General features: G+C 38.9%; 1 protein-coding gene across 3 annotated transcripts in view; it reads right to left on the reverse strand.

Moving 5' to 3' along the window:
- Positions 1–483: 483 nt before the first annotated feature.
- The window catches only part of LOC106063411 (carboxy-terminal domain RNA polymerase II polypeptide A small phosphatase 1-like), a 45,305-nt gene continuing 23,254 nt past the window's right edge, over positions 484–22,534 (reverse strand). For 2 of the 3 annotated variants that reach the window (XM_013221765.2, XM_013221763.2), the window contains exons 2-8: positions 8,178–8,338; positions 6,823–6,924; positions 6,458–6,514; positions 6,151–6,243; positions 5,461–5,559; positions 3,842–3,928; positions 484–3,479 (exon numbers count right to left, since the gene is read on the reverse strand). In XM_013221765.2, the coding sequence (XP_013077219.1) occupies positions 3,330–3,479; positions 3,842–3,928; positions 5,461–5,559; positions 6,151–6,243; positions 6,458–6,514; positions 6,823–6,924; positions 8,178–8,338 (749 nt within the window). In that variant the 3' untranslated portion in view covers positions 484–3,329. Of the gene's footprint in view, positions 3,480–3,841; positions 3,929–5,460; positions 5,560–6,150; positions 6,244–6,457; positions 6,515–6,822; positions 6,925–8,177; positions 8,339–8,553; positions 8,678–22,534 lie in introns of those variants that run through there. The other variant, XM_013221764.2, reaches the window with a different exon arrangement.

Here is a 22,534-nt window from a genome sequence, read left to right on the forward strand (position 1 = left end):
GTCCTCTGTTGTATCAACAAATCTTTGATACATGACTGAAACAAATGTTTCTAAAGAAGGCAGAAGGTGATTGAAACATCACAACCATGCTCATGGGAAGGGTGGGGCATTGAAAATCATTTCACAAAGTGTCACACAACACCTTCAAGTGAGACCCCTACAGAAATTACAATAGGACCTTAGAAGCACTCAAACATTTGGTTGAGAACAAATTAAAGCTCTACACACATTAGTCTAGTCTTCTCTGTGAAGTCAACAAAACTACATGTTTAGTCAACAGCCAGAAGTCTAAAGTGAGTGATTTGTAAAAAAAAGTGTGACATGATCTCTAGTTTCATCAAGTGATAGAATTAGATTGAGCAGAAATACCATGAGGACTTTGTTGATATAAACTTGTTGAGTGCTTTAGTACACAATTTAGCTCATCCACCTGAGTCTTCTGTATTACAAAATTAACACAAAATACTACATCCAACACAAAAGTATTATTTGTTAAATTTTATTTTAAAAACATTCTTTTCTTCTGATACAATAAGTTATACAAATAGTTGAATCATGCACAATGGGAAATTTGTTTTTTTTAAAAAGTTAAAACTTCACAGCCACACATGTTAACAAATACATCAGGGGAACATACTCAAGATATGTCACAACTAAAGCTTAAAAATACTGTGTTCCTTTCAGGTCAATGCTGAACAATATCAAAGTTTATTCTAAGAATTGATGTTAAAACATTTCATAGTTTATATTGGAAGGGAATATCCTCTTTGTAATCTTTAGGCAATCTTAACTTAATGTGGAACTGATTTGATCTGAAAACTTTCTGAACAGGAGGATAGGGAAAAAAAATAATTTTTTACATGGGAAACCACAAAAATATTTCAATTAGAATAATCAATGGCGAAACTAAATCACATCAACAAAGAAAAGTCTCTTTTAAATGTTTGCTAATACATTCTACCAGTTTTCTCCACATACAGAAACATTTGTTGAATTCAATGAAACAGAAAACAAAAAAAGAACTTATTCTGCACATTTGACACAAACCCCCAAAATTCTTATAAAAGGACATAATAAGCCATTTAATTATGTATAGATATTTATATATTTATATATATATATATATATTTATTTATTTATAGAGTTATTATATGTTAACATAAAAAAATTGTAATATATATTATAATACAGGCATCATCATCATAAGCATATCTTTCACATTTTCCAAATTCTGATCAAACTAGTATATACAGATAACATTATCATACAAAGGTATTAATTCACAATAGTAACTGTCCCAGGTAATTCATTGCAACAAACCAAACCACAAGAAAAGAGAAAAAGGAACAGAAAGATTGCACACATACCTTATTATTAATTATTACGCTTTAGTCTTCCATCTATCCAGCCAATTTCAATATAACCATGATAAAAACAGCAGTAGTTTTCAAATTTAATAGTCACTAGCACATTTACTCAAAAACATTATAAAAAAGGCTGTCACATGGGGCCAAAGATTCCTTTGTGGCCACCCTAATGAGAGAAAAAGTTGAACCATGGGCCACAGAAATCCTTTGTGCTGGCAACTGAAGTGGATCACAAGGGTTGGCAATTCCTCCTCTAGCCATGTCAATGTATTTCATTCACCCTAAACTTATTCACATAAGAAAGTGAACAAGCCAGAAAGTTCAGAGGAAGTGTTTAATTCTACACAACACAGGTCTGGGACATACATTAGCTGGGGATCTATGTACAGTCACTGTTTAGAGTGGTGTTGCATATTTAGTTGATAAGAATATCTGCCTATGCCATCTTAGCTTTACACAAGTTAGGACATGAGGCAATGTTTTCAAGAAGCTTTGTTTTTGACTTGTCAGCCACAAAGATGTAGGCTAGGATGTACCTGAAGCAATGTATACAAATATCTCTACCATTGCCATGTCAGTTCAATTTGTGTTAGGCATGAGACAATGTATTAAAGCACATATAACACGTCACTCTTGAGTTTGTTTGTCAATGATTGAAAAGAAATACTGAACAGTTTTTTCACATACATGCAAATACATTATACTGTATCTACAATAAACATTTCAATTTCATGTTACATAAGTTATATAACGAATTCATTAATTAATGTGTTCAACAAACTCCAATATGATTTATTTCTGTAAAGCAAAAAATCAAAAGTTGAAATAGACCTTATTTGTAAGCCACCCTATATTATAGGATCATGGCGTCACACAAACATAATTTTAAACAAATATTCGTTTATTCAGCAACATTGTTTTGCTATCTTCAGCATAAGTTTGGGCCCTGATCTTTTTTGGACCTGACATTTAATAAAAATGTTTTCCTTAGGATTCTAAATAAATTAACTTAAAAAAAAAGGGCAAAAAAGCCTTAAAATACTATGCACAGAAATATAAAAATATCACCTATGATTAGAGGCTTTGAAAAATTTAGTTTAAAATTAAAATTATAAAGACTATTTTTAATTCACCTGTATCTTTACAACTTTTCAAAAAAAAATAAAAATAAATTTTGCATTCATTTCTAGCTGTCCATTTCCTTGAATTAATAACAAATTAAAAAAAACAAACAATTATGGCACATCCATTCCTACACAGCACTATGACTTGCCTAAATTAAACATCTCTGTGAGCTAAGATGAACTCATAGTGTGTATCAACAGAACAACAATACTTGGAAAAACAAAACATTACCAAAAGAGCACATTTAGGATGCAGCAAGTATTAGTGGAGCAGTTCCCTGAAGAAGAAGATACCCCCTCACAGTAGATGTTGGAGAACTGCTTGTTCCTACAATGTTCTGGGAACAAAATCAAACAAGAAGACTCAGTAAGCTGCTTTTAGGAGCAAGTTGTGTCATTAAAAAGGCATAGCTTCATGAACATGGCTGCAGATTTCCCTCAACTGGTGCTGCAACTTGAAATGAAGTCTGGTTGATTTGAATGAGCAGAAACACTCATATAAACTTGCTGAATTTAAAAACACTTTCATCCAGCACCTCATGAATAGATAGCAACCATTTTGTTTTCAATTGAAATACTCTCTTATGTTACACGGCACTCATTGTTGCACATCCTACCAAGCCTCTTATAGTCTCTGAGTGTATGAATACTTTCAATTCCAAGTTGAGCCAAACTTATGATTTACACCAAGTCCAAACCAATGCCAGTGAGGACTGTCTAAAGTGGCTTGCACAAATGCACACTTCACTAGCAAAGTTTTGGTTGCAGTTCCATTAAACTTAGGTTCATTCTGCATGAAAACAAACAAAATACAACAGGTGTCCAATTTGAACAAGGGCTAAGACGATGGTGTTGTGGAAGAAGGCGATTCTGATATTGTCTTTAATGTCTGATAAACATTGTCGGCACGCGCCAGACGCTCGAAAAAAGGAATCAAATCCAAGAGTTCTGTATCATTCATTTCATCAAACCATGATGTAACAGCAACCTGCAAGAGACAGAATAGTTGAATTTCAAAGGCATTTCTAATTGGAAGCTAGTTTACTTTAGTCTCACCAGTGCTTATTAAAGCAATCAATTGGAAACTTGTTCAGGACTTAAGACCATTTTTTATTCTTATATTTTTGTTTATAATGGTAATTGCACCCCAGGCATTGTTCTTTTCTTGATCAAAAATTCAAACTTAAAACTACAGAAATATACACTAGATATGTGAGAGCTAATGTATCAATGGACATGTGAGAGCTAAAGTATCAATGGACATGTGAGAGCTAATGTATCAATGGACATGTGAGAGCTAATAATTTGCTATACTACTTATCATTGGGTCTAAGCATTACTAACACTTACAGCATTATCTGGATGGAAGATGTATGATGCTGGTGAATTGTCTACTATAACAACCTGGTTCAAATCTCGACCCAACCGGCTAAGGTCCTGAAGAAAAGAAAATTAAAGTCATGTAATTAATAATGAACTATTTCTAGACAAGTAACAACAGCTGGAGTAAAAGAACTATTAACCACAGTCAAGTAATCTTCCAAGCAGTAAATGTTTTTTTTAGTGTAGATCAACAATGTTGTGCCATGTAGCTATGACAAGGTCATATAGTGGAGATATGACAAACTTAAGTACCAGGCGACTGATCCTCGTGCAGTTGAATGATTTGTTAGGGAAGCATGAGAGCTGATATTTTCTCAAATGATTTTGGACATTTTTTTGTATTGATGAAAATGAGCATCAGGAAACGATTTCAATCTGAACAAATATTTTTGTTCTAATGGTTCTAAATGACATTTTTTTTTTATAGAAAGTCTCTTCAAATCCCCTCCTGTCTAGAAAAACAACTGCTTACATCAAGTTGTTTTACATTGCATTTTTATCATGAAAGCATTGGTCCTTAATTTTTTTTTTTGGAATAAAGTCTTTGCTTTGCAACATCTCAAACAGTTGAAGCAGGATGTTAGGGTACAGCCATTTAGAAAGGGGAAGTTATGGACAAAATGTTTTAGACACATTATACATGTTCATTTGAAAATGTCTTCAAAAAGATTGATACATATGTATGTTTTGTTTGTGTGTTTGTGTTTTTAACATACTTTTTAGTTTAAGAAAAAATTGTTTTTTTTTGTGTTTATTAGATTTGGAATTTAAGTTTGTTGTCTCTAGCAAAGCCATGTGTGTGGGGTTTTGTAGGATTTGGTCAGGGACCATTGGAACATGTTCCATGTTCATACCACATGACCAGACAGCCATCCATTGTTTGCAATATGAATTCATGAAATAGTGTCCGCAAGCCTATAAAAATCAGTGTCTACCAAGCCTCAACCCTTCTATATGGATCTGAGACATGGGTATTATACAGAAAGCAACTAAGACTTCTTGAACGCTTCCACCAAAAATGTTTGTGTTCCATCATGGGCATATGATAAACTTTATATCAAAAGTATATTCAGATGTAGTAGAAAAAAAACTAGAGCATCTTTCAAGAAACCCAATATCAAACATAAAAAAGTAAGTATTAATGAGATTTACAGATTGAACTAACTTAGAAGTAGGAACATTACTGCACTACTCTTTTATCTCATGTGCTTACAGACTCCACTGGCTTTTTGGGACTTGTCCCAGCACTCAAAATCACTTTTCCATTTTCTATTTTTTTTTTAGAATATAGCCAAAGCTCTACTCTCATCCTAATGGGTGTCTTTTGGTGAGGACCATACCCCCCCCCCCCCCCCAGTGGTGCCACCAGATGTAACCATTGTAATTGGAAAATAATACCTGTATGGGAAATTACAGACATTTTTTGAAAGTGTGGTCACCAAGTAAAAGAAGAGTCAATAAAAAGTTTTTTTTGTCCATAAGTAGCTTGTCAAGACAAAAGCACCTTACTTTGATTAATTACTGGACTTAAAAAAACATACCAAGATAAATTGAACCCTATGAAAGACACATAAAGATAGACTTACTTTGACGTAGTTACCCCTATGAAAGACACATGATTCCCTGAAAAGGCGACATCGAAAAACATTCCATCTGTCTAGCAAGTCTGCCACTGGATCTGCATACTAATAAATAATAAAAAAAAAGACTTTTTACAAAATTTGTCTTTATAGTTTTTAAATTATCAATTAAATTAAGTGCATATGAGTGTATAATTCAATAAACTTTTTCAGCTAATTCTAAATTTAATTGTCACAAGCATACTCTACTCAAAATGTGTATGACAAGATGGAAGTTGCTGGTAACACCCTAAGGGCTGACATTTTGTTCCCACTCAACATTGTTCCATTAGTATGACATTTACTGGTGTGTTTAAGTCATAAAGGGACATCAAACAATAATCAAAAAAGATCAGGGAAACACCAGGCCAAGAAATGTAAGGAAAACAAAGATGGTCTAGTCTGTTTTGTATGTTAGTTCACTTCAAATTACTAGTTTGGACTTAATATATCTCTTACAATTTAAGTGTGTTAACATTCATAAATATAACTATAGTTGTTGAATTTATTTAATTAGTGAGTTTGAATTTCCATTTGTCAATTATATTTATTCATTACAGTGTGGTGTTACATTTTGTGGAAATAAAGAATCTATCATCACATAATTCTAGTGCAACATTCCATCCTAACTATATATGCCACATTAAATTAACCCACCTTTGCCAGACTGGCTGTAAAAAGCACACATTCGAAAAGTTCTCCCATCTTTTGTAAGAATTCATCAACATGAGGTCGTTTCAACACATACACCTGGGGTAAGAATACAGTTTGAAAAAGATTATCAAAGCATTTCATAGCAATAGTTTTTCCACCAAAACTGTAAACATCATATTGGTAACAGAAATTAAACTGAAAAAATATAATTATTTCATTTGAAACCTAACATTAACTGTTAAATTTTAAAATACAATATAAGAAAAGCTTAAATTTAGAATTGTATATTTTCAATAAGTAAAATGATTACCTGATGGACAGTTCCGTCAATCTCTACAGGGACTATGAAATCTGCATTATTTATTGGCTAGTAAAGAAAATAGAAAAATAATCACATTATTTTAGATAAACACCAGATATTAAGTAAATAATCTGTAATTATTATTCTATTATGCTTGAAAAATAGTTTTATCATCAGTTTTGTAGCTGTGTTTTTTCAGAATCTGTATAAAAGGAGAAAGGGTGTCAAAGCTAAGAATTTTTACATGTGTTTCTTCTTAATCTATTATATTTCTAATATAGGTTTGTGCTTCTCAGTGAAGTGACAGCCTTGTGAGATTTCATTTCCCAACATTTCTTAAGTGTGTACATCATGTGTGGTAGCTAGAGACTTACCTTAAAAGAACTATGTACAAGAGTCTCATCCAAGTCTATGACAATACATTTCTTGTTCATGTCCTGATGCCTGACTGTAGGCAAGAGGTATTTGTCCGATGTCTGGAAATATAAAAGATACTGTTAGGTTAATAATCATAAATAAAAAGTTTAGAAGTGAATGTGATCAGAGCCTATAGAGTAATGGTATCAAAATACTGAGGTTCACATCAGATTCCAGTGAAGTCCTTTGAAAAAAACTGTAGCCTCTAATAGTTGGAAACAAAACTTCAATTCACAGCAGTAGAAAACATTGAAATGGACACTGACTGATCTATTCAAAAGTAACCAGTTTTGTCATTGTATCTGTTCTAAACATTGTTAAAGATCTATACAACAATTGTTTTAAACTATATTTACTAATATATTTTGGGATGACAGCTTTATATCTGCCAGAGTGACTCATGTGATTATACAAGTGGCTAATGATATTGAAATTTAATTACATATCTTTTCCCTAGAGTTATTGAACAAGCAACAAGAATAGGTTTACACAGGGGAGATAATTTTGAACCAATTGAACTCTAATCATGTGGATGAAATAGAGAAAAATCAACCTATAATCCTAAGCTAAGTTTAGACATTTTCTTTAGTGAGCAACTTGCAGTGAAGTCATCAATTCATTGAAATCAGAAGTCTATTCAACATTTTAGATTAAAAGAGAAGTTGATACTATTGATAAGCAGAGTGTTTAATTGGATGGAGAGAAAGTAGTTTCATCACCTGTCAACAGTCTCACACACCTTACCATGAAAAGATAGCTCTCTTTAGGCCTCATTGCAAACAAATGTAAACCATATCTCTCTGCACTTAAAGTACTGAACTTTCAATGTTGTGTGCTCAATTTTTTTAGTTGATCCTAGATCAACTAGGAAAGAGTGACAGAGAGAGAGAGAGAAAAGATTGAAAAGAAAGAAGAGGAAGCAATACACAGTCTTTTTTTTGTCTTTATCAAATATTGTGTGTTCAGAAACTAGAGAATTAATGTAGGCTTATATATGAAGTAAAGATAAAACTTGTGCTTCTAAAAGTAACTCAATGAAGACTGAAAGATGTTTACTCCTTAGAGTTACTCTAGACTTCCTTCAAGCTCAATACTATGTTTACAAGCTATTGACATAACAAACTGATTGACAGGAGTTGGCAAATTTAATTTTGACTTTTCATTACAGATGCACAGTAAAGAATGTCAGAGTACACTTATTTAATTACTGTTGTAGTTACTGAAACTTGTGGAAGGGAAAACACATTTAGTGTCAATGAAGTTGGAAGAATATGAAGTCTCTCTATGTGGCAGGTCTGTCATTAAAACTTACCCTTGAGTTGCAGTTGTCCTCCAGGACCGGCGGCTGACAGCTGATGGGAGCATTGTTGTTGTTATTGTTGCTGGTGTTTCTCTTGCGGAAGCAGCACAGTATTGAAGAGATGAAGCCCCGACTTCTGGGCTTCTTGGCCACTGTAGGGGGTGGGCTGGAGCCTGAAAGAAGCAAAAAACAGTACATGCAATGTCATATACCTTCAAGGTTTAATACATCTACAACCTTTGCACTAAGTAACTGACCACATCCCTTTGACTTAAATGTAATGTTGTGTTCAAACTCTGAAATAATTAAACTAGTATAAACTACTGCCTTGCCATAATCAGCCAGATAACAACTACTTGGGCTAATAGTAATTTAGTGATTGACAGACCTATCAAAAACAACCCTGGCTGTGTCACACAGTTATTTCTCTGTTTTTCACTAAACTGAAAATCTACACAGATAAAATCAGAAGATATGTCATCTTGATCAAAAAACATAATTCCAAGGTAAAAGCATACACTCTAGATTCAAGTTTTTAAACATAATGAATGTAAAACAATAATCAAATTTTAAAATCTAAAAAGTTAAAACACTAATAATGTCAAAACAAACAAGACCCTAATGACCTAATCAGTACACAACAACACTTCACAACAGAATTTGCAGATAACATGCTATTTATTTAAGAACCTGTTAGCACAGTTAGTAAACAAAACACAATCAACAAATTAAAGCAAATAAATACTGACTGATGTGGTAGTTACTTTGGAAAGGGGGGGGGGCACAATTATCTCCCTTGTTCAGACTTGTTTAATATTAGCTAGAAGAACTTTTGAACAAAGCAAAGATGGAATTTCAAAAAAATCTAACAGACCAAATCCACATACTCTTTGCAAAGTATCCTAAGACAGCATTATGATGCAGATTTCAGAAACTTCTATAAGAAAAGTCTCTTTCCTAAAAGATCACATTTCAGTGCATGCTATGTGATGGACACACAAACCAATGTCTCCCCAAGAGAAGCTGCTGGGTCAAGTCAGGTGCTAGTAGTTGGGAAGGGTGTGGGGAGGAAGGTCTGTAGGTATCAAAGAGAACTGGCTATATCTCTAACAGCTTCATAGCAGGGAGGGGCAACTTATGTGTAAACATGAAGCTGACCTACTGGTGGAAGTGAAACTCTACCTGGGGCTGTCAACAGGTAAGGCTACATCTACCACCATCTGCCCTTCAGAAACTACTGAATGATTTAAGGTGTTGAGGATTTCTCAAAGAATTCTTTCAACTGACAAACCACACACACACATAATCTAAACCCATCTGTCAAAAGCTAACACAATAGTGTCTTCTTTTTTTTTTTTCGTTTCTAGACATGAGACTCATACATGGGAGCTGAGAGGGAGAAATGAAAAAAGGAAAAACAAAAAGGGGGGGGGGGAGAATAAGAAGTCGTAAAAAGTGTATTTTTGCATGGCCATCAAGTCAGCTAGCCTTACTGATTCAATCGAGAGGAGAAGACATGCCAAATCCAACTTTGTTTCTACACAACAGTGCATATCACCAAGTGATATCATTGAATTCAATGCCTTGATCAACACTGACTTGGGAATTAGATGCTTCATTCCCTGTTAGTATCTTTATTTCCTTATGTACTAGTAACTGAAATTGTGAGATTCTAATCTAAGTGTGTGAAGTATGTTTTTTTTGTTTTACAAAGCTTACATCAACTCACTTTTTGCCTGGTACCACTTTAAACACATGTTTTTCCCACATTTTCCATTCTCGGATCAAAGTAAAACTGTACACAATTATTTGAATCAATTAAAAAAAAACAGTTAATTAATTATTGGGAATTAATTATTTTGTGCCTGGATATATGAAGGTATTCCCCCTTTTACGTTTTGTACATGTTTTTTCTTCTACTTCCCATTCTCGCTTCAAGCTGAAATTTTGCATAATTATTCTTATCTTATATAATACAGACGTTACTTCAAAAAAGAAGATGATTACGTCCTACGCGTCATGCCTTTAGTCATGCATATTAACCAATGACTTAAATTCTGCAAAGTCACTGGTTTTCCTGGCTAGCTCAGGCAACCCATTCCATGCTCTAATAGCACTCTTCATAGTTGATGACAAAATATGAATTAATTTTGTTTTATATAGAGAAGGGAGCTTATTCCTGCAGCATTGAGACATAAAGGAGATTTTGCGGTTCTTTTCCATTGATAAGCTTAACTTTTTTTAATTTTTAAAAATTGTTATTGTGCTTGTTTTGAATGCATAGAGTTGATAGGTCTATAAACTAACAAGTAGAAAAACCAATGACTTGGCAGAATTCAAGTCAGAGAGCAACAAGCATGACTAGATGGACCTAAGGACACGCGTAGGACTATGATCATCTGTTCTGAAAGTTACGTCTGTATTTGATCAAATCAGATGTCGCAAGCAAATGTACGATCTGAAGGCAGTTTTTTGGGCGGTCTAGAAAGTTCATGACTTAATTACCTTACTGTAACAACACAGCTATCATTTATTGTACGTGATAGAAGAAAGGGGTGAGCAATGATAGAGCGATCTTAACCCTATCTGACCCTAGTCTATAATTAGCTTTCATTTGCGACCATGTGAATGGCTTGCGATCCAACAAAAAGTGCGAGGACCAATCAAATTGAGTAAAGAAAACTGGACATGTAGGCCTAGATCCAAAAAGTGACTCCTTACTAATAGAGCCAGATGTCCATTATGGAAAACAAAAGTATTGGGAATAGTCATTTTAAACTGAAACAGTGTTTTATAAAATGGGGAAATAATAACTATGAGATTTTCCAATACTAATAATTCCATTTCGGACTTGAAGGCATGGTAGCTCAGGCCAATTAAAATCATTTTGATGATGCTAACCTCCTCCTCATTGCGTGAGAAGTTAATTGCACAAGAAATGATCTCAGTCTTAGATGACAAAACCAGAAAGTTGCTACTTTGACTAGTAGACATTAAGTTCAAAGTGAATCTAAGCAGGGTAAATAATGTGCAAGTCATTCACATTTTGTCAAAGAAAATAGTTTGTGTGTGTGTATATATATATACACACATACACACACCGGTATATATATTATCTGCCTGTAAATCAAAAGTACATTCTTGTGTCTACAAATGTACACTAGTTCAATGGTTGTAATAAGAAATAAAGGAACACTGAAGAGTAACCTAAAACAAGGCTTTATTAAACTAGAACGACACATGAATTGACGAAAGAGACTTGGACTGTAGCACACTAAATCAATGTTGTGAACACATTCTCACGACGTTACACAAACATAAACAAATAGCAACTATTTCACCACATTCACCCCGCCTAGAATTAAAATAGCAAGTATAGTAATATAGTAGGCCAATAGCATAAATAAAAGAGAATGCCAGTGCCTGTAATACAATAGATCAATAAATAGTGTCGAAATATTAATTTCTCTTGTAAACAATAGTGAATGGTGATGCAAAGAAACCTAAAAACCAGTATCTGTTGTATGACTTATAAACAATTACTAGTTTCTGTTTTAAATATTAACAAATAGTGTAGTAAGTAGACATGTACGTAAGTAAGTGAAAAGTAAACTCTAGTATCAGTAGCAAGAGATAAACAATGATTGATTTGATTTGATTTGTTGATTTGAGGCACATCGGCACAATTTAGGCCATGTCGTGCCTGCAGTCCCTTAAGGACTACTCTCTCTCTAAACAACAAGGCCAGATTCTATACAGTCATATAATTAAAATTAAGGTCTATTCACAGTTAAAATAGTAAAGGTAGTAAAAATTTAAATATTTGGTAAAAATCTAATGTAAATAGTGTATGTTCACAAATTCAGAAATCAGATCTTCGTAGATAGCCCCACTTCCCGAATAAAGCCCAGTACCTTCCCAGGGTCGACATTATTAAAGTGTTTTCAGATTAGTGGCTCTAAAATGTTTCGCCCTGACATCCTGGTATCTGGGGCAATCAACGAGGATATGTTCCACGGTGAGGCGAGAGTCACAGTACTCGCAAAGTGGGGGCTCCTCTCTCTTCAGTACAAAAGAGTGCGTGATGTAGGTGTGGCCAATCCTAAGTCTGGACATGGTTGTGCTACCACGCCTTGTCAGACCCTTAGATGTGGGCCGCCACCTGACATCCGCCACAATCTGCCTGAGTTTACTGTGAGTCTCAGCCTCCCATCGGTTCTGCCACTCTCGATAGGTGGCAGAGGCAATACTTTGTCTCAGGTCCGAGTAGGGAATTTGGGTTCCTGACACCGCATGATTTAGGGCTCTCTTTGCTTCTCTGTCTGCGGCTTCGTTTCCCTCAATGCCAACATGGGAGGGGACCCAGATGAAGGTGACATCCCTACGGTCGGCTGTTATTAGGTCCAACAGCTTCAGGCTCTTATGTACCAATGGGATGTCAGTCTTCATCCGCCCCAAAGCTTGCAATGCAGATTTGGAGTCGGAGCAGATTATAAATTTACTCCTTTCTGATGCTTTTACGGCCATAAGTGCAAGCAATATTGCGTGCCATTCGGCCGTAAAGATGGAGCAGCCATCGGGGAATCTACGGGAGATTGTTTTGTTCCGAAAGGAGCAGGCACACGCGACCTTTCCCTCCATTTTGGATCCGTCTGTGTAGATGGTGCCACAATCTCCGTAGCTCTCCTGCAGTTCCCTAAAGTGGACTTGTAGTATGCTTGGGTCTGTATTTTCTTTTTTGAAATTAAGGAGGGATAAATTTAATTTAGGTTTATTCATTAGCCAAGGAGGATTCTGAGGGGTTTCTATTTTAGAGATTTGGTCAATGGGTGGGGTTAAATTTTGGATGGGTTCTCTCATTCGAAGGCCCAACGGCTGTATGACGTTAGGCCTTCGATTGTATAATTCTACCTCTGTGGGGTTAAATATGGAGTCAAAAGCAGGGTTTGTGGGGTTGGATTTTAGCTTGACTATATACTGCATTGCAAGCTTTTTCATTCTTATATCCATGGGGAGTTCTCCAGCCTCCACATGGAGACTTGGGATAGGTGATGTACGAAACGCGCCGAGACAGAGACGCAGGGCAGCATTTTGTATTGGTTCCAGTATTTTTAGGTACGACTTCCTTGCTGCTCCATATATTATGGATCCGTAGTCTAGCTTGGATCGAATTAGACTCCGATAGAGCAGCAGCAAGGTATCTCTGTCAGCTCCCCAGTCCGTATGGCTGAGTACTCTTAGTATGTTTAATGACTTTTGGCATTTCTTCTTAAGTTCCTTAATGTGGGGGAGAAAATTAAATTTGGAATCTAAGGTGAGGCCTAAAAATTTTGTAGTTTTCACGACAGGGATCTTCTTTTTGAGTATAAATAGTTCAGGGTCTGGGTGGAGCCCCCTTAGATTACAAAAATGCATACTAACTGTTTTGGAGTCAGAGAATTTGAAACCATTATAGTTTGCCCAACCCTGAATTTTGTTTAAACATAACTGTAATTTCCTTTCTAAGGTGTTCATGTTTTTCCCATAAGTAAGAATGACAAAGTCATCAACATACAAAGAGCACTCTATGCCAGGGGACAGCGCATTTATGATGCTATTTATTTTAATGTTGAACAGGGTGACTGACAGAATGCTGCCCTGGGGTACACCCATTTCCTGGTCATGAGTGTCAGAAGCGGAGTTGCCCACTCGGACCTGAAATTTTCGATCTTTCAGGAATTCCTCCACAAAACGGGGGAGGTGTCCCTTAAGCCCCATAAGCGCCAGGTCACGTAGAATGCCATGTTTCCAGGTTGTGTCATAGGCCTTTTCTATATCGAAGAATACAGCTACTAGATGTTCTCTTCTGAGTAATGCATTTCTAATATAAGCTTCCAGCCTTACCAGGTGGTCAGTTGTTGTCCGCCCCTGCCGGAATCCGCACTGGTAGTTTGAGATCACTTTATTCCTTTCCAGGTACCAGACCAGCCTACTGTTAATCATTCTTTCCATGGTTTTGCAGATGCAGCTTGTTAGTGCTATTGGTCGATAGTTAGCTGGGTCAGAGCCGTCTCTTCCCGGTTTAGGTATCGGTATAACTGTGGCTTTCCTCCAGCTGTTTGGGAAAGCGCCTGTTTGCCACACACAGTTATAGACCCCTAGTAGGACTGCCAATGAGGGTTCGGGAAGGTGCTTGAGGAACTGGTAATGGATTTCATCTTCTCCAGGCGCTGTGTCATGTGACTTGTCCAGCGATTCCCTCAGTTCCTCAAGCGAGAACGGTTTGTTGTAGTCTTCATTGTTCTCTGACCTGAAATCAATGGGGTGTCTTTCCTCCCTGGTTTTGACTTTTTGGAACTCTGGCGTGTAGTGTGCAGTGGATGATTTTTCTGCTATTGAGGATGCAAGGCAGTCAGCTATTTCTCTGGGGGACGTGACAGTTCGTCCTTGGTTTTTCAAATGCCCTATTGCATTTGATTCTTTCCCTTTGATTCGCCTTACTGCCTTCCAAACCGCTCTAGCAGAAGTTTTGGCATCCAGACTGCCGACAAAACTTCTCCAGGAATTCCTTTTGGCTGACCGTATGGTTTGTCTAGCCTTTGCTCTAGCTATCCTGAATAGCTTTAGGTTTTCCTGGGAAGGATTCTTTATAAATGCAGCCAGTCGTTTTTTCCTATCACCAATAGCACTTTTGCAAGCTGTATCAAACCATGGTTTGCTAGGCCGTTTTGGATTTGCAGAGGTTAGGGGTACAACTTTCCTGGCTATACTTAGTAGCTTGCTAGCAAAGGTATCAGCTGGGTTCTGTTCATGGAGGATATTTTCTGTGATATCCTCAGAGCATCTTTTTTGGAATTGTTCCCAATCGGCCTTATTCAGTTTCCACCGCTGAGGTCGTCCCAATGAAGGTATCCTCCAGCATACGACCTCTTGTGTCGGTATTGTTGGATCCCCACATGGTGTTATGGGCATTGAAATCCCCAAGGATTAAATAAGGCCGGGGGAGTTGTTTCAATAGGTCCTCCATGTCTGTTCGGTTTAATGGAGCGCCTGGTGGTAGATACAGGCTGCAGCAAGTGATAACCTTGTGAAGGGTTATCCTAGCTGCTACGGCCTGTAGTGTGGTCTGTAGTTCTACCCTCTCATGGGGGATGCTATCCTTCACAAGGATACAGACTCCACCTGATGCTCTCTCTGCATCCTCAACATTCTTGGTGTAAGCACGGTAGCTTCGGAAGCTGATGCAATCTTTTATAAATGTTTCCTGTAAGCAGACAGCTACAGGAGTCTCAGAGTCCATCAGTAGCTGCATTTCCTCGTAATTGGCCTTGAGGCCTCTACAATTCCACTGTACAATTCTGGAATCCATGGCTTATTCTAGATGACCTACTTGGAGCTATTTGGCCTTGGGAGGCCCCCGGAGGGGTTTCCCTTTATTCCAGTGACCTTGGTATTTTTATTCTTGGGTTTGGATGGAGAGGAGGACAACCCCCTTTTGGGGGAAGTCTTTCTCTCTGGAGAGGGGAGATCCCTCTGGTTAGAGCGGAGGTTATTTCCTCCTCTCTCACCTCGGGCATCCTCTCCGCTTTGATTTCTCCCCTTAGGGAGTTGGTCAACCTCTAACTCAGTAGAGGTTGGGGTGTCTGGCTGGGTTCTCTGAGGAGAACCTGTGTCAGACATGATGTCTCCGGGTTCTCCTGGAGTATTGGTTTTGACATGCTGCTCAGTCTCCATGCTCTCATCAGCGAGCACAGAGAACCTGTTCTTTAGCATGACAACAGGGCTTTCTTGTTTCTTCAGAGGTGTGTTCTTTGGCGGTGTTTTCTTCTGAGTTGGGGGAGGAGGAGGGGGTGGTGGGGTCAATGTGTCCGTCTGTGTGGCTATGGATCTTCCTTTCTTAGCAACAGCCTGGGCGTAGGTCTTTGTCAAGCCGAATTGGCCCTTGGGTAGGGCCAGTACAGCCGATTTCGCCTGGCTAAAGGTACATCCGTTTCTTGCCTTGTACTCCTGCACGGCAACCTCCTGTTTCCACACAGGGCAGTCCTTGGAGTAGGCTGAGTGGCCAGCTTGACAGTTTGGGCATTTGAACTGGGCTGTGCAGCCCTTGTCCTCATGACCCTCTCCAGCACATCTGGCACACACAGTGTTCCTCTTACAGACTGCCGCGCCGTGTCCATAACCCTGGCACTTGAAGCACCTCATGGGGTTAGGTATGTAGGGCCTCACTGGAACTCGTAGGTATCCTGCCTTCACATACTCTGGCGGTGTCCTAGTTCCGAATGTGAGGATAATAGTGGCGGTTTTGACCTCCTCACCCTCCCTGCGCCTGGTAATGCGCCGGGCATGGGTGACTCCTTCAATGCCCTCCACTATTTCCTTCTCGGAACATTCCAGTAGGTCCCTAGAGCTGATTACACCTCTGCTGGTGTTCAGACTCTTGTGTGGCATGACTTCCACTTGGAGTTCAGAGTCTTCTGCATCTTAAAAGCCCATCAGAGTGTGTCTTGCTGTCTACTTCTACAAGGAGTTCCATTGTTTTGTGTAGCTTAGACACACTCTTGGGCTCTCCCACTACTGACTTGAGTCCCTTATAGATAATAAAAGGGCTCAACTTGGTCAGGCTTTTTCCCTCCTCTGTGCATCTAACCACCAGAAATGATGGCCAGGTGGCACAGCTTTTTGGGACCTCCTCTTTTTTATCGTCAATTCGTCGTTTCTTGCCCAGACATAGGTCTGGGGCAAGTAGTTTTGTGTGTGTTTTTTTGTCCATATATATTTTGGTTAATTCGGCACCTGTGCTCCCAACCCGCCATCGAGTCCAACAAGGGGACGGGCCATTCGGATGTCCAGAATGAGCCCGCCAGGGCTACACAGGTGCTATACTCAGTCAGCTGCTACTCGGACATGTGTCCGATACAGCAGCTCCCTGATTGACCCTCCAGCCACCGCCCTCCAGCATAGGTCGACGACCTATGCTGGTAGCTCGGCATGACCAGCCGGTTGACCCAGAGCGGGCCATCTGGGTCTCAGGTCTAGGGGAACTTGGAGCCAAAGTATTGTGTTGTTGTGGTTTATCCTCAGATAGCCACACTCAAACACCAGGATCTCTTTATCCCCCCTTACCCGTCGCAGTCCACGGCAAACGGACTGGTCTAGGACGTAGTGAGAATTTAAAGTTAGGGAGACAGTGTGATGATCAATGAAGGCAGACTTAGGAAAAGAGGAGGCAGACACAATGATAGAAAAGAAGTAGGGCACTTTTGAGCTCCAAAAGTGCTAAGGAAAGAGGAGCGCAGTTTAACGTCATGTCTCGGGACGAAGATAAACAATGCCAGTTTATGTAGAACATAGGTAGTGCAATAAAGGAACAACTCTAGACTCTATAGTTCGGTCTGGTTCTTCTCTCTCTCAAGTTGTAACGGGGTTGACTATCCTGTTATACAGTTTGGGAGTCACTAGTGAGTTCCTGAGCGTCAAGTGGGGTATTTTCAAGAGGAAGCGCTCGGAGGTCCTCAGAGCCTACCAGGGGTTCTTTCCTTTCTTGTATCACCGTAGGGGTGTTGACTGGTACTTCCGTATTTTGAGTTTCTGGAGGATATTCATTATCCTCACCCTGAGGGAAGAACGAAGGTTCACTTGTTGTTGTGGATGGGGATGGGGTGGGAGCCAAGCGTCTTAGAGAGACCGTCTCCTCTTTACCGCTGGGCAACCGTACGACAGCATATTGGGGGTTGCACATCAGCAATTCGACTTCCTCCGTGAGAGGATCATACTTTGAAGATTGGTTCTCTCTTCTCAGCAACACTCTGCCTGGGCTAGATAGCCAAGTGGGGATAGATATCCCGAAGGAGGATTTCCGGTTGAACCGGAAAACTCTCTCATGTGGAGTTTCGTTTGTTGCCGTAGATAGTAATGATCTAATCGAGTATAGGGCCTGGTTCAAGACAAGCTCCCATCTCGAGATCGGGAGATCGAGGTCTTTCAGTGCTAAAGTAACAGCGTTCCATAGAGTTTTGTTTAGTCGTTCAATTTGTCCGTTGCATGAAGGATTAAAGGCGGTTGTTCTACTTGTAGCTATTCCCCTCTCGTGCAGAAAGGATTGCACCTCCCTCGACATAAAGGACGTACCTCTGTCAGAATGGACGTACTCTGGCATCCCAACAAAGGAGAACAGCTGATTTAAACACTTTATGACAGTGGATGAGGACATATCGGGACATGGGTAGGCAAATGGGAAGCGTGAGTACTCATCCACCATTGTTAATAAGTATTTATTGTGAGTAGCAGATGGGAGTGGCCCCTTAAAATCAATGCTTACTCTCTGAAATGGTTGGGTAGCTTTGATGAGGGTGCCTGAAAACTGTTTGAAGAATCTAGGCTTCAGTTCAGCGCAAGTTTTACATTGGTTTACCACTTTGCGGACGTCCTCGCAGGAAAAAGGTAAGTTCTTAGTCCGAACGAAATGGAGGAGTCTCGTGACCCCTGGGTGACAGAGGTTGTTGTGTAACAGTTTGAGGTCTTCTCCAGTCATTTCTGACGCAAAGTGGTTCCTTGAAAAGGTATCCGCCGCAGCGTTTTGTTTCCCGGGTCGATATACGACGTCATATTGGAAACAACTAAGCTCCAGTCGCCATCTTTGAATCTTTTCGTTTTTGATCTTGCCCTTGTTCTGCTGGTCAAACATAAAAGACACTGAGCGTTGATCTGTAACCAATGTGAAGGGTCTACTGATAAGGTAATGTTGCCATTTTCTCAGGGCTTCTACGATAGCGTATGCTTCCTTTTCGACTGCTGAGTGTCTGCGTTCACTATTAGTGAGTGTTCTTGAAAAGAAGGCGACAGGACGGCCGTCTTGATTAACAGTGGCGGCAATCGCGATGTCAGAGGCATCTGTTTCGACTGTTAGTGGTCGATTGTAGTCTATCGTCGACACAGCAGCGTTTTCAAGTTCGTGTTTTAGCTGTTTAAAAGCTTGTTGTACTTGTTCAGGGGGAGGAAAGGCTTTGTTGTTCACCAATAAATGGATCTTGTTGGAGAAATTTGGGATCCATTGAGAATAATAGGACAGTAGTCCAATCACCCGCTTTTGTGATTTCATGTCTTGTGGTGGAGGTAGGTTTCTCAATGCTTGAAATCTTTCGGGGTCTGGTCTTAATTGCCCTTGTGAGATTTCGTAGCCTAGGAGGCATACTTTATTAGTCGCAATAGCACTTTTATCATTGTTGAAGGTGATACCGTACTTTTTAGCGGCATTGAGAAATCTCTGTAGATTCTGGTCGTGGCTAATGGAGTCAAGTCCGCAGATGGTAACGTTATCCACGTAAGCGAACGTGTCCTGTAGCCCTGCCTCCTCAATTATTGTGTTGATCGTCCTTTGAAATGCGGCGACTCCGTTTGTCACTCCAAAAGGAATGCGGCAAAACTGATAAAGCTTTCCGCCAGCCTCGAACGCCGTGTACTGCTTTTCATCATCCCTGATAGGTATCTGGTGGTAAGCGCTTTTGAGGTCAAATGTACTGTACATTGAGTATTTAGATATTTCCTGCACCAGTTCATCCACTTTTGGCACGGGATACGCGTCGAGGTAAGTGAATCGATTGATGGTTTGGCTATAGTCGATAACCATTCTCTTTTTGTGCCTTTCATTCGTTGTTACAATTATCTGGGCTCGCCACGGGGACGTGGAAGGCTCAATAATTTTGTCAGATAGAAGTCTCTTGATTTCAGTTTGAATGAATTTGGAGTCAGGCATAGAATATTTTCTAGATTTAGTGGCTATGGGATGGCAGTTAGGAGCAAGATTAGCGAAGAGGCGAGGGGCTTCAACTCGTGCAGCTTTCAGCGTACAGACCTGGAGAGTGCTTCGTTTTCCTTCAAATGGGATCATCAGTTTTTCGTGCTGGCTGATGAAATCTAGCCCTAAGATTACATCAGATACTAGTCCATCTAGTAGTGAGAGCTTAACACTTTCATATTGTTCATCTTTGTACTTTATTTTAGCGAAAATATGGCCGTGAGTAGTGCGAGAAAGATGTGTAGAGGCCATGTAGATTCTGTTTCTGGACGTTTCTAATTTCCATTTGTACCTTTTAGCAATTGAAGAAGATATATAGCTTTCACTGCTCCCCGTATCTACGAGAGCCTTCAATGGTACTCCATTGACGAGTATTGAAATAGTAGATTTAGTAAGACCGGACGCTGGTGTCGATGCCCAGGAAGATCCAACGGTTGTAGTCCGAGACGTGTCATCATCTGCTTTCACTATGGCTGAGGTTGTAGATTTGAGTGTCTGTCTGGTCGATTTACAGACTTTCTGGAAATGGCCCCTCTTACCGCACAAGTTGCATGTAGCGTCACGGGCCGGACATCTAAAGCGTTGATGTGGGCTGTTTCCACAAAAGAAACATCTTTTACTAGTCGCCGCACTCACCTCGTGTTCTACTTTTGTCATTGGAGAAAGGCTCTCCTCGTCGGCGCTAGCTCCACAGGGAGTTTCAGAGTGGATGTTATACGCCATGGCATGGTTATGGGCATATTCGAGTTGTCTTGCCTCTTCATAGGCGCACTGTAGAGTTAGAGTAGATTTCTCTAAGAGTCGCAGCCTTATGCTGTTTGAAGCCAGTCCAGTAATGAAGGCGTCTCTTACGAAGATATCTCTGTTCTTCAGCGGTGACAGCTTTGAAGTCACAGTCTTTGGCCATACTTTTAAGCTTAAGTAGGAAGGAGTCAACGGTTTGTCCGTTCTCTTGTCGACAAAGAGTTATCATGTGCCGTGCAAAAATTTCGCTTTTAGGCTTCACGTAGACATTTTGTAGAACTTTGATTGATTCATCGAACGTGGTACACTCACTTATGTACTGAAATACGCTCGAAGAAACGTAGTTTTCCAGTAATTTCTTTTTGTCAATCTCGCAGTGAGAGACTGAGGAGATGAAATTCTCAAATGTTCTGAGCCAGTGCAGCCACTTCTCGGCAGCCGATGGCGAGCTAGGCTCTATGTCTAGCTCTTTTGGCCTAAATAGACGTTCCATTTGTATTACTACTTTTACTTACAGACTGAGAATAGTGTTGAACGAAAATCCAAAAAAGATACGTGAGGCACATAGATCCATGGAATTGAAAATTTCTAGTTTAATAAATTGTAATAAGAAATAAAGGAACACTGAAGAGTAACCTAAAACAAGGCTTTATTAAACTAGAACGACACATGAATTGACGAAAGAGACTTGGACTGTAGCACACTAAATCAATGTTGTGAACACATTCTCACGACGTTACACAAACATAAACAAATAGCAACTATTTCACCACAATGGTAACGTGAATTTCGTTCATTTGGTAAGACGAAGGGGCGAGGGAGGATAGGGAGAGACTAAAGGGACGCAAACAGTTGAAACTATGCGGAGCTATCAAAGTGAAATTATCCAATTAAGGTGTCAAGGATATCCCGTCGATGTGGTCTGACGACATCATGTTATGTGAAATGAAGTTATGCTTACTATCAAGCCGAAAGGCTCGGCTCTGGTTTAACACTAACAAGACAGGTCAGGAGAGGAATTGTTAAAGACAAAATACAATTTTTTTGTGGAAAATAAAATGCGGTGACTCCACCCACCCCATTAAAAATCAGTTGTTTTTTTTGTAAGTTAAAACAAGAAAAGCAAAATAATACTTATAAGAAATATACATACACTAAGTGTAATTGTATCAATTAGTTTGGATCAGTCGTGTAACGATACGTGTGACCTTCCTAAACATAACAAATCTGTGCGATTAGAAACAGTTTTACCAATTGTTATTGTTTAGCTTTTAGCTTTCTCAATACCCTATGATTCTATCATTTGTCTGGATCAGTTGGGATAGGGGGAGGGAAGAAGGGGGGGGGTAACTTGTGGATGTTTACATCATCATTTCTTAAATGCTTAAAAGATGTACTCAGGGTTCAAGAGTCTCAAGGGGACTAATTCAAATTATAACACCACATCTGTCAAGTACGATCTCTTTTTCTTGTTCAAAATATCAAACAGGTCAAACAAAATAATTACCAATAGTTAATTAACAAATTGGTTATTTTTTTAAATTAATTCTTGTGTTGTCAGCTAAAAGAAATAATTGTGCAACATTTCAGCTTGATCCGAGATTGGGTGTGGGAGAAATAACGTGTACAAACTTTTTACCAGACAGACAGACGGAGTGAGTTGATATAAGCTTTTTAAAAGGTGAATTCCATCAACGGTTTGTGGACCACGGAAAAGAACTGTTCCAGGTGTGTCTTTTTTTTTTATTAGAGACCTATTATATATGGTTATTTATACAAATGAAAAAAAGATACATTACATTATAGATTATTTTCTTTAAATATTTGTGTATACACTTTCTTGGATACAGAT

This window comes from Biomphalaria glabrata, chromosome 16 (genome assembly GCF_947242115.1).
Source record: "Biomphalaria glabrata chromosome 16, xgBioGlab47.1, whole genome shotgun sequence".
Lineage (NCBI taxonomy): Eukaryota > Metazoa > Mollusca > Gastropoda > Planorbidae > Biomphalaria > Biomphalaria glabrata.